This window comes from Pygocentrus nattereri, chromosome 10 (genome assembly GCF_015220715.1).
Source record: "Pygocentrus nattereri isolate fPygNat1 chromosome 10, fPygNat1.pri, whole genome shotgun sequence".
Classification (NCBI taxonomy): Eukaryota; Metazoa; Chordata; class Actinopteri; order Characiformes; family Serrasalmidae; genus Pygocentrus; species Pygocentrus nattereri.
The window spans coordinates 32,690,893-32,704,242 of record NC_051220.1 but is presented as its reverse complement, the minus strand read 5'-3'; the positions used below and the strand labels follow the sequence as shown (position 1 = coordinate 32,704,242).

The window sequence follows — 13,350 nt, the reverse complement described above, 5'->3', positions numbered from 1 at the left end:
TTTTTGAAACGTGAAATTTGTGAATAATTAGATCTTACTCTTATGTCTAACATTTGTTGCCAAGTCCAGTAAAAAAGTCATGTCAAATTGTGTACTGTACCTCTGTTCCAAATATATGGAGTTTAAATAGGAGCAGAGCTGCAGGCTCCCTAATCACAGCACAGTAATCCGGTTACACTGCGCATGCGCAGTACAGCGGGATATGGGCGTGACTGAAGGCGGTGTTGAATGAAGCTGGACTCAGATCAGCTCCTGTAACTCAACAGCTGGACGATGGACTGACATTTAGCGTAATCGGAGTGAACAGAGAGCCGTAGGCTGTCGTCGTGTAACGGAGCGGATGCAGAAGGAATGACGGCGGTTGATCTGTCGGGCAGTTTGGACCCGGAGTGAACGACCTCTGGAATATACCACCGGCGCCGGTCATCAGTGAAGTGGGGATTTTTTTGTCCTCAGTGCCAGACAGTTTCAGTTTTCCATCTAAAACATACACGGTTGCCTTCTTTGTGCCGCTTTTCGAGTATCATTTTATCTGATGCTTAGAAACCACGAAGCTTCTGCTAACTGACCGTCTGACTGACCGCAGACGGGTTCTTCTCTGTTTCGTTACAGAAAGCGAATAGATGCCTAGCCCCCTTTAAATGGCGACACTGTCTGTATTTTCGCTCACTGACGGGAATTTGTCACTGTAGTGGGACATATTTATCCTCTTAGCTTGGAAACAGTCGTGCTTTTCGCCTGTTGGTCTCAATGGGCCCCACTTCCCCAAGTTGCTGACTGCTGCTAACCAGCTACACTTACATGTGTGGACTGTCGGTGTTTGTGCTGAATGTGTTTTAAAGCTTCATCAGTGGCCCCAGCAGACATGTGGGACCGTCTGTGTTAACAGTCCGGGGATTGGTGGTGGGTGTAAGTAGCTAATGCTCCAGTTCACTGCTCTGACTGTGATATGAGCTGCCAATGCCAGTGATCTGCTGCGGGAGCGTCCATCACTGCAAGTCTCCTCAGAGACTGATGGACAAGGCAGGCATTGGCATGTGTTTAAGCCAGCCGAGGGGCGCCGGGCTCTCCATGCTGAGGACTGCTGTCAGTCTGGAGGGGGTTGAGGAGAGAGATGAGGAGCAAGAGGACGAGGGAGAGGAAGATTTGCGGGATGGGGGCATCCCCTTCATTGTGAACCGGGGTGGGCTGCCGGTCAATGAGGAGACATGGGAGCAGATGTGGAGGCATGTGGCCCGGATTCACCCCGATGGAGAGGCAGTGGCGAAGAGGATTCGAGGAGCCACCGACTTGCCCAAGGTACCTCTTCTGTATTCATTCCTATATTCTCACCCTTTCTCCTTACATCCTTATGGAGGTTTACAGCTCCCTTATTTTCTTATATTTTCAGTTATCCATCTTGTGTTCTTACCTATTCGCCTTATATTCTTATATGTGAGCACTTTTTGTCTTTTATATCCTTATGTAAATATCTCACATATTTCCCTCATAGCCTTATATATTCTCCTTGTTATAATCTTAGAAATTCTTGTTATTATTATATCCTTAAATATTATCATATATTCTTCTTGTATTCATGTTTATTTTCATATTTTCGTTATATATTTTTAATTATTCTTCTCATGTCAGGGGTGCCCAGCCTTGGTCCTGGTGATGATCTACCCTGATATTTTTCCTTATTTCCATATATTCCATACATTCTCTCCTGTTTCCATAATAATACTCTCTTAACCCAGTGCTTGACCTCAGTCTCCTCGTCTATCTTTATATACAGTTAAATGCAAATGTTTGGATGCTGTTGGACAAATGACATATTGATTTTCTACAGTTATCAATTTGAAATATATTAAGACATTTTTGCAAAGAATGCGCTACTATATTTAAATTTGATTAATATAGAGGATGTGTTAACTTATTTTCACTTAGAAAATCAACAGAACATGCCACTCGACCATGGTGCGTATTCTCACCAATTCTCCTTAAAAATATTAAAATAGTAAAATGGAAAATACTTTCTTTATATACATATTTTTTTTCACTTATTCCTCATATCAAATTCTTAGACGTACTGTTATATATCGTCGCTGTTCAAAGCAAAAAAAAAGTATCTCCAAAATGGTAACTTTACATTACTTTACTGTCAATGTGAGTTAATATAAATTTTTTTCCAAGGAATTGTAGAGCATTTCTATTGGTCCAGTCATCATAATATTTTCACACAATGTAAAGCTGCTGTGCTCAAATTATGTAGAATCACCAAATATGGAGAGGTTTTTGGACAGCGATGATATGTAAAGACCAGTTATATCAGGTAATTGATACTCAGATCGCATTACACCACCAAAAGTTTACCAGGAGTCTTCATTAGGACTGAATACTTCACATGTACATTATGGAAACACATGTAAGATCATTTCCTTAAAAGTCAAACCAAGAAACAGTCACCACCAGGTCTTTCTGTAGGCTTGGACTCGGCTCATATGGAGATACAGTCATTTCAGCAGATGACCACATGCAGATTCACTAAATTAGCACAGGTCCAACTACATTAAAATTGGTTTGCAGCCTTCCACTCTAAATGTCTAAATGTAGACTAAGAATTCCCAAAGCTCGCCATACATGCACTTAGCTCCAAGGGAAACCTCATGTACTCTTCCTGCTGTAATACTCTATTAGTATTCCAGATATTAGCAGCATCGTTTACATTAGGCACAAGCCGTATTAACACTATGCCTTTCAGACAGCATGTACACATTAGTTTTCTAGTGCAATCCAGTCCTTTAAGAGAGAGCATCAGGCAGTGAAACACTTAAGATAATGTATTGTCCTGTAACACACAATATATCAGTGTAATGGAAGATGTAATGGAAGAAGAGAACATACCATCGACATTGCACAGTGACTGTAGCAGACTGTGATATGAGCCTGTATCTGTACCCTCTAGTCATTTGTACAGCATGACATCATGATTATCACATACACATCTTCAAATTCCTCATCACCTTTAATTTAAACCCATAAGGAATCATTCATTTAATTGAACTGAGGAAAAAAAGGTTCATTAGGAGAAGTCTCAGTGGGAGTTTCTGTTACTGTGGAAAAGTTATTATAAGTCAAATTATTATAAGAAAAGCTTTCAAATGATACTCTTTTATGGTTTGTACTTTTTAGTGTGTACTTTATGTAGAAAAAAAGAACAATGTAGAAAAATACTTTATTAAGAAAGTGCAAAATAAATCTAGAACAGAATAAATCTAAAATACAAAAATGTTACTGACCGCAATAAATGTGTCTCCTTCTCCCTTAAAGCAGAAATGCAGTTTTCCTGACCAAAGGGCCAGAAGATTATGCATGTGGCCAATCTAACATTTTAGCAGATTCATTTTCTTCTAAATGCTGTCTCTGTGCCTCCCCTGAATGTCTCCATTTATCTATTTGAATTTGTTTGATTCTTTACAAGATTTGCGAGTAAGCAATTAAGATTCTGAGCATGGGTTTTGCCCCAAAGAGTGGACCTTGTGTCAGACAGAACAAGAAGATATTCTTTAGCTGCAGTTAACGTAATTGTATGAGCACTGCATTGATCGCATGCTTTCCCCCACAGATTCCAATACCGACTGTGCCTACATACCAGCCAACCACCAGTATTCCCCATCGCCTGGAAGCCATACAGAAATACATCAGGGACTTGCAGTATCCTTTCAGCCACTATTTACTGACATTTTGAATGACTGATGTCCAGAAGCTTAACTTTGCTTTAATACAGGCTTTATGACACTTCGGTGAACGAACAGCTGTGAAATTGTTTGATTACTGCTTCATCAGCTATTCCGTGCACGGATATACAGCTGTGTTTGGTATTGCCGTTGACTGATTTTATACACTATGTATCATTTATGGGTACAAACTCATGTCAGAGACATGGAAAGTAGGCCAGAGAGATATAATGCAGACACGGGTAGTCTCTATATCTATGAAATATTTACCAGTGCTTAGACAGAAGTAATAAACTGTGAACTTCTTTTAATGGGCCATGTGTTTTGGCTCTAAAGAAGAGAGTGAAATTTACTGCCCTCTCAGCCTTCATAGCAGATTCTTCTACTGTAATTATGAAGAACATTTGTACACAAATTTAAACCAGGTTTGTTTTTGTGAATATGTTTTTTTTTGTATAAGATTGCCGTGTAGTTTAATGTGATTTAATGCCATCCAGAAATTATAATTAACTTAACAGCACTAACCAGGTACAATCACACTGGAACCCAGTTTTTTGAGATCAAGAAGAGCAGACCTCTCACAGCGTGAGCATCTTGTCTTAAATCGTATACCGTAGATTTTGTTGCATAAGTTATTTTTTAAAATATACAGTATTTTAACAGTTCATTCTTTAATTGTATTTTTCATTGTACAGTACTGTGTAAAAGTCAGAGAATTTATTTAATGTTCTGTGAAAACAGCCATTAAGTGCAACATATTAATTTTTCACCGAGGAAAAAAAAAAGCATAAAATATATATTTAACGCAAATTTGCACCAAAGTCTCAACAACTAAACATAATGTAACATATTTAGAGTGTCCACTTTTTAGGCGATTTTTCTACACCTCTGAAGTTCAGTCTTAGAAGTTGGTTATACTTTCCGCTTCTTGTAATCAAAGCTATCCAAAACATATTCAGTGATCTTGAAGTCTGGATTGTGGGATGGTAAGTTTGTTGTTCTAATTTTAAAAAGTTAGTTACTGTGTTGCTGTAAAAATAGCTAGCACAACTTTAGATACTACATTGACAGAGCATAAAACATATTTATGTTCGGTTAACTTCTAAAATTTAAAGCAGCATGGTAACGTTTTAAGTTAAAACAATTTTTTTTGCCTATTAGCTCTTGCATTGCTGTGACGAGTCTCATTTTCTCTGCATTTTTACATCATTTTAACTTCAGTTTTGGAAACACACTTTTTTCACAAATTTTCTTTTGACCTTCCCTTCCTTACACACATATATTGTGTGATGTACTCAGAAATATCTCCAGAAAATGTATAACTTGTACACAATGGACAGTTTTGACTGAAAATTGAATGAAGTGTACATTGGACTTTTACACACTACAGTATGAATTTATGCTCTGATGTACCAGAAGGTTAAAAGCTAGCTTGTGAATTGGTTTTACTTGGTGCAGTATTTCTGTAAGCTCAGCCGTGATCCTTTCCGATCTCGGTGAGGGGCTGTTTCCTGTTGCTGCTTCTGGGACACAGACGCAGGAAGCAGCTGAGGGTGTTTGCTGATGATGTTGATGATAGAGCTGAGATGATGACATCAACTAAAGGAAATCAGATTTCAGCACCACACTCTACCAGTTGTGTTTGATTTGTTACAAAACATGAGTATCCAGTAGCATCCAGCTATTAGGAACAATTTGTGACCAAGGCCAATTTTAAGGGGCTAAAAATTCTGATAACCAATAATATCACTTTGTGGTAGATTAATTTAGGTCAACGTTAAGGTAGATCATGCTGATGTTTTTTAAAGCACGTTTAAAAGTTCATTCTCTTCCACAGGTTGATGGACATAGCTAAGGAAATGACCAGAGAATCTCTACCAATCAAATGTCTGGAGGCTGTAATCCTTGGCATGTATCCTTCCTTGTGGAGTTCACTGCACACAAACTCTCCATTCATTGTTTGGTTGGAAAATCTAAACTCCATTACTGGAAGTATTCAGATTGTATCTGTGTTATTCGTTCAAGTTTGCACATGCTGGAAGCATTAATACTGTTTTTACACAGTTGAGATTTGGCTCGTTGACAGTCAAACTCTCTGCAGAGTTTTAGTACGTTTAATATTTCAAGACACTCGGTTCAACTCATGAAGGTGGTACCATTTTACAATGAGACTACCTTTAGAAAGAGTGCATAAATGGTTCTTTATTAATAGGTATTAATGGTTAGTAATGTACTTCATTAGTGGTTATTGATTTGACCATAAATACTTTAATATTCTTTAATAAGCAGTTATACACATAAGTAATAAGTGCCATGTTGCTTGACAAACAGTGATCCCACATTAATGTATACTGGTAAACCTCAGTTTACTTGCACCTTATCTTACTTTGCCATCAGTCAGCATTGAACCTACTAGCTTCATCAGATATTCATCACATATAACAGGTTACTATTGCCCTTTTCATTCATGCAATGTAACTGCTTATTAATGATTTTAAGGTGTTTTTGACCTAATTACTAGCCATTAATAAACTATTTTCCAAAATCTTTCATAAACATTATTGAAGGTAGTTATGTAAGACAAATGTTATCAAGTCCAGGACCAGAAGTAGCCACTGTCTTTCTCTGTATCACCTGTTTTTTTTTGTTAACATTTACTAAAAAGCTCAGTCAGTGTCAAAGGTAAAGCCACAACTAGACCAAAACTACATTCAGGATATAACACAGCACCAAAGTTAAAGGATAATTTCACTAACTTTTCAAAGTTGCTGCATAATACATTTGTTGAGATATAACCAGAGTCATTCAGAGTGGTTTGATGTGAAATAGTGCATTCTAAAGAAACTTACCGTCTTGTATTTCTTTATAATGGTGGTGATAGGAACCAAGGTTTACAGCATTTACTGCGTAAATATATACATCTTATTTGCTATCTAAATCAATTCGCCTACATGTATTGAGTTTTATATGTAATGCTAATAGAGTTAATCTTAAAACATACATTTTCTTTGAGTACACTGTAAAATTGGCTTGCCAGATTACTTTGATTGAAAGAATTGTTCATTCAAAGTATTTATTTAGATTGAATAAAACTAGTTAATTTAGTTGTGACCACATAAAGTAACTGTTTTAGGTAGATCTGATGAGCCTTTTTTTTTTAAACAATGCCCTTGTACCACCCCATCCTGTATGTATTTAAAACATGCTTTAGGCCAAAATGTATTTCAAAACTATATCTTGGGCATAATTTATTTTTAAGAATTCCTTGTAATCGATTTCTGTGAGAGAGCTTTGAACGTCTGATTCCTATCACCGTCACTGTGAACAATTCTGACTCAGCATTTTACATCAGACCACTCTGAAAGACATTTACGTCTTAGCTATTAAATGACAAAGATATTTTGAAAAAAATAGTGTAGTCCTGAAAGTGACCCTCTGGAAAGATTTTAGAACTAGATAGCTTGAAAAAAGAGTGAAAAATGATAGTAATGTCTTTGTTTTTGTGGGATAACATGGACTAAAGACTTTATTAATATATTTCTTGAATATCAAGGATTATATCACATTTTTCACCGAGCACTGTCACAGCATTTGTGGCATTTGCTACTATTGGAGAAACATCTGCATTGATATGCTCAAAGGTTTCCATTCCAACAGACCAGAAGCACACAATCAATTCTTTGATGACTTAAGCCACTTGACTGAACAAGTGGAGTCAGGTGGGCTTCTGCTTGTTTGGAATGAAAGCCTGAAGCCACACCGGTCCTTTAAAGACAAGACTGGACACTCATGTCCTAACTCCATTGCCTGAAGATGAGTTCAGTTCCTTAATCTCACTCATGCACCAGTTACCTCACCAACAACATGCCATCTGTGGAGCGCTTCCCCATCAGCTTTAAAACTCAGTTCTCAGGGAGCCACTTCCGCCACATTGTGTTAGGAATCCACAGCGGTGGCCGTTTCGGTGCCTTGGGCATCAGCCGGCGTGAGGACCTGATGTTCAAGCCTCTGGAGTATCGCACACTCGCTGACCTGCTGCAGGAGTTTCAGACTGCTTACCAGGGCTACTGGCACACACTGCGCAAGGTGAAGATTGGCCAGTATGTGTCACACGACCCACACAGCGTGGAGCAAATCGAATGGAAGCACTCTGTACTGGACGTTGACAAGCTTTCGAAAGAGGAGCTGAGGAAAGAGCTGGAGAGACACACCCGCGACATGAGGCTGAAGGTGAGCAAGTCTCAGAATACTTAAGACATTCCCAAATGATCCTTGGCTTGAATGTACGAGTCTAGGAACAAGTCTAAACTTAGTCTGCACATTTTGTGAGGGTTCTTATGACCTTTTCACACTCACACATCTTGTTTATGAATATAGTTCTTTAAAGGGGACCTCCAGTGATTTTCTGCATAAATAATAGATCAATATGTAAACAAAGTAGCTCAGAGTGTTTTGATGTGACATGCTCATTTGTGGAGAAACTTGCAAAGTCAGAACTGTCCACAGTGGTGGTGATAGGAACTGAACGTCTGAAGAATATTACGACTTTAAACGGTGCCTCACAGAAATGTATTATATGAAACAGTTATGAGTTTGCACCAGATGCCATAGACATTGTATAATGATAGTTTTGTGATAAGAAAGCAAACCATAGCATGAAATAACTTTGAAAACTATTTAAAATACATTAATGGCTGAGAGGTACGGGACATGCAGGCCATTGTCAGGAAAAATAGTACCCAAAGAAAACTTTTCAGTTTTGCTGTCATCAGCATTACATATAAAACACCAGATATGCAGAAATTTGGCAAAACTTATGTAATTCCCCTTTAAATAAAGGTTCTCTGGCACTGGTCCACATAATCCTTTGTGGCATCTTAAGTGTATAATTTTGCATTATTTCTAAGTTTTTTTTTCTTCTTTCCATTTTCAGTGCTTGTCATGAATTATATTGCAACAAATTATCTACTGTATTAGAGCACATGGGTAGAAATGTGAATGTACTTGTAGGATTGTCAACAGAAGCAAGTAATATAGCAAAGTAATTTAAGACCAGCTCTCTTTTGGCTTATTCAGTGGCAGCAGGTGCAGGAAAGAACAAAACTGGCTGAAGACCAGCTGTTACAGCCAAACTGTAAATACAGATGTGTTATCTCAGTGGTTTGGAGGCTTAATTAACAGTCTAGCAGTAACTGAAGTGACTGCATGGAGGACAGATCCAGACGTCTTCCACTACATTACACATTTAAATGTTAGATGTTCATCTTAAGTGTCCTCCAAAGTGTTTGCTGTTCTATCTGTTACAGGGAAAAACAAGAGATCTGTTGTTTCAAGCCAACTGTGATCACAGGCTTCTGAAGTCAGTGGTCTGGCTTGTTCTAAAGTAAACTGACATTTTCATTTGAGAGTACAGTAACATTTTGACAGCGTAGCAAGAAAGAGTTGCCTCTTTTAACAAATACAGGCTAACTTTTGTTAGTTTTGAGGTGGCTACCATTATTACTGCCTGTTAAAGGACCTATATTATGGAAAATCTCATTTAATTTTGATGTATGTAGTATGTAAACACTACTTTTTAAATGGTCCCCTTTCTTCCCAGCCCTCAGTTCATATATAGAAACTGAGCTGTACACCCCATTTTGAATAATCAGTTTTTGTGATATCACAAAAAACAACAGAGTTACATGTATTTGCCTATTCAGCCTGTAGCAGCTTGGCTCCGCCCATTCACGCTGACGTTATAAGTGTTTCAGCCCAGATTGCTTTTTGAATGAGCCACAATATAGCACAGACATTTGGAAAAGGGATCTTTTACATACATCCGTCTTAAAGGTACATTAACAACAACAGCATGTTCAATTCTAAGGGACAAAGAAAGGATAGTAAGTGGTCATGTACAAATTATGGCTGTTTCATGTATGCAAACCCATACAAATGGCATAAGCAGCCCTCAGGAGGGAAAAAAAATGGGAAAATGTAGGTGATGAGCCCTAAATTGTGCGCAGGCATTGGCTCCTTTCATCCATTTCTAGACATATAAAGAAGCCATCAAGAGCAATAGACCAAAGAAAAGTGTCTGAAATGCACCCATAAATTAATTCTGACATCATGACTTATCATACTCATACTTTACTTATTCCAGTCATTCCACTTATGCCACTATTCTGAGTAGCCCTGAAAAGAAATTCCACTCAGAGTACTTAATTTAATTGAGATGCACTTAATTTATTGCTTTTCCCTTTACTATTTTGCATCACACATTTCTCATACCATCAACTTATAGCTGATGTTATTAGGATGGCCATCTCACTGACTGGACGCAATTCCATTAGTGAAGGGAGGATTTTATCTATCAGCTCTTATGTAGCTTCCTTCAGCATATTCCACTGCTGTGCTCTTTGTGTGTCTGTGTACAGTAGAGCATGCGCATTCCTCCATCACTTTAAGTGATTGATTCGATGTGAGAGAGGTATCAAGTTTATGTAAACAGACCCACCTTCCACTGTGTGGGCTGCAGTAGAATACTGAAAAATAGCTGTCAATCCCTTAAATCCTGAGCGCCTGTATATGAGCCCACACTTCACTTCAGAAGTTGCCGATTACTAAATCTTATGAAAGGGTTTATATAGTTGGCATGTTTGGATGGCCTATTTCAAATGGGTGCGTTAATACTGGTCCGAAGAAGTTATTTCCCAGTCTTCTGAATGAAAGATGGCCTTTCTCAAATAGAGCTGTCTTCTCAATACGCTCCTGAACACTGCGCCCTTTGTATCTATAACTAACTAATCCTATGGTTGAAGATTGGCCGTCACAATTATTTAATTATAGTTATGTGATTTAAAAAAAAAAAACGATAAAAACAAAAAAAATTATGGACACTGCCCCCAAAAATGTTCATTTTTGAATATGCCATTAAATATTCTCATATATTTGAATATTCTAAAAGAATAAGAAAGGATCAAGTCCTTTTCCATTTTATTTAAAAAATCGGGTTGTAATAGGGTAGTGTTACTGTCATCGCTGTTGTTGTTATTGCTAACTGTTATTAACATTTAGCCTGATAAACATGCTTGTTTCCTAACAGAAGTTTGTGGAATCATAAAAATAGGACACATTTCAAATATTCAAATGATTTTTCCAATATTGTAATTACTGAATTTAGTGACTATCACTGGATATTTGTTGCAGCCTAATTAAATTTCTCTTGTTTATGTTTTTCCATTGAAGTAACTTATTTTGGAAACTTTGAAAGGCTTTGCATGTTCTGTTGTTTACTAATTTCTTTTTAAGGCTTGACTCTTTTTAAACCTCCAACTAGTTGATTACACATCAAAATAATCAGGAAATGACTCGGGTTACTAATAAAATCAATAGCTTCAGTTTAGATGACGAATACAGAGTTTAAACACATTTATCGAGCCACTGTTTCACTGTTGTTTTCATGATAACATAGTAAGCTCAACTCTCTACTAAATCAAGAAAATCAATATCTTGCAGATTGGCAAGCCTGCACCTCCTTCACCCACCAAGGACAGACGGAAAGACATGGGATCTCCTCTGCGTAACCCAGGCAGCCCCATGCGCAGGAACAGCCGCAGCGAGAGAAGGTACCAATCTGCATTCACCTCAAACACAAGGGCACTGTTTATATCCATTTGTTTCTACATGCACCTTCACGGAGCGATTAAAATCGCAAGACAGTAGAAGCAGCACTATATCAACAAACCTGAGGGAAAACAAGCCAGGTAACTACAGACAAAGGGCTGTTGTTCACGTTGCCATCGCTGGAATGTTAGATATCTGTGTATTTAAAAGAATAAATTGGGTTACTGCTGACTTTTATAGGCGAAACAACACTACAGATCAGTCAGTAATACATTTCTCTCTTTTTATAGGCTTTCGGGTGAAAAGAAGGCTTTGGAGCCAAAGCCTCCTGCGGATATGAATGGATACCAGATTAGAGTGTGAGCTGGCTTTCTGGGTTCCAAACCATACTGCTCACAACAAGCAGTCATGCTGCCAAACTGCTATGAGTGGATGAAATGACAATACAGAAAAGTCTGAAGAACATTTCAAAGGATACAGATGAGTGTTTGGAACAATATCCAGTTGCAGACGTTTATGCAATGAATGAAACGCATGAGTGATGTGAAAGTGTGCAAAAATGACACCGCACCATATCACCTTTAATGAACCAATCAACTGAGCAGCCTCATTTCAAGTGAACACTTTTGTAGACACTCAGCTCGGTCCTAATTGTGAGCATTCAGTATGTAAATATCACAGTATGTATATTCCAAGTCAGCTGACTGCTTTCCTGGCTTTTGTTAAGACTGGTTTGTAATCCACTTACAAACAGGTGCCTTTTATACAACTCAGCATCACTCCACCCATCTGTTAGCATAACTAGTAGAATTTGTGTTGCTTGGCACTGCCGTCTCTAAGGCAGGCATCCAGTATCTGCGTAACATCAGCCTTCACCAATGACTTGAAATTTAACCTGGTATTTTTACTTCTGTAAACCAAATATACAGGAGAATGTGTAGAAAAGGCAAATGCAGACTGTAGTTTCCATGGTTCACATATCTTAAATTTAATTTGGCCTTATCTGTAACCTTTAGGCAGGAACACTTGACTTTCTGTTGTTTTTTATAAGACAAGGTTTAATTATTTTAAGCAGTCAATGCAAACAGTGAGTCTTAACTTTTTTCCCCTAACTTATTAAATATCTTGTTAAAGGCTATGTTTAGAGAGTAGCTTGTCAGTAGAAGGACTAGTGTGGCCTAGTTTGTAAAGTTCTACTTTTTTAAAGGTGTGAATACGCAGTGGGATTGACATCAGTTTGTGCAAATGACTTCATGTTTTGATAATCACCCATTCAGCTTTAAGGAGTACAATTCAAATGGCATTTAAAATACACAAAATATTGTGTAGGGTTAAATTATCATTTTTTTTATTGCTTTTTTAAAAAATATATATTCACTTTTTGCACTTCCTTTTAAATGTAGTAGCTTCACCTATAACTCACAAGTACCTATGCTCAATAACAGGTTTTGTACCACTAATGTAGTTTGGACTAGTTATACCATTAGTGGGAGGTTCAATACAGGTATGTATGTATGGAAAAATGGGCCTTAAAGTATAAGGATTCTTTGAGCATTTACCACTGAAAGTGTGCTCTATGCTTTTGTCATCATACAAATAGATGCATTGGGATTGCTCTACCACTGTCTCTCTCATTTGTTGAAGGTAACACTTTGTAGAGACATTGTAGCTCAAACAGAGCTGTCAAAATTACTAATGAGAAAAGTATTTTCTCTCACCAAAGCATCTGAAAGACTGAAATGCAGCGCAGTGCTGGCTGTTGAAGAGAAAAAGGGCAATTCTTTTGGCTATTACCCCTCACACTGGAGGCTGTTTTCATTTCTTGAGAACAAAGAAAATGTTGCACCATGACACCATGATGCCATAGCACTGTAATGTTAGCTTTCCTGTAAGGAAAATTAGAATTGTAACAAAATACAAAATCATCTGCTTCACTGTTGACACTTGAAATATGATCAAAATAAACAATGTACTGCTGAGGTGTAAAAATGTAAGCTTTTTTTCATGGAGGCACAGAGAGGAGCTGTAT

At 37.7% G+C, this 13,350-nt stretch overlaps 1 protein-coding gene across 1 annotated transcript; it reads left to right on the top strand.

Annotated features, from left to right (window-relative positions):
* The first annotated feature begins 179 nt into the window (after positions 1 to 179).
* vash1 (vasohibin 1) lies at positions 180 to 13,310 on the top strand. Its single transcript, XM_017690826.2, has 7 exons — positions 180 to 1,299; positions 3,605 to 3,693; positions 4,245 to 4,301; positions 5,554 to 5,628; positions 7,565 to 7,946; positions 11,214 to 11,323; positions 11,612 to 13,310. The coding sequence occupies exons 1-7, from the start codon at positions 961 to 963 to the stop codon at positions 11,682 to 11,684; spliced, it is 1,125 nt and encodes a 374-aa protein (XP_017546315.1). The 5' UTR covers positions 180 to 960; the 3' UTR covers positions 11,685 to 13,310.
* The last annotated feature ends 40 nt before the right edge of the window (positions 13,311 to 13,350 follow it).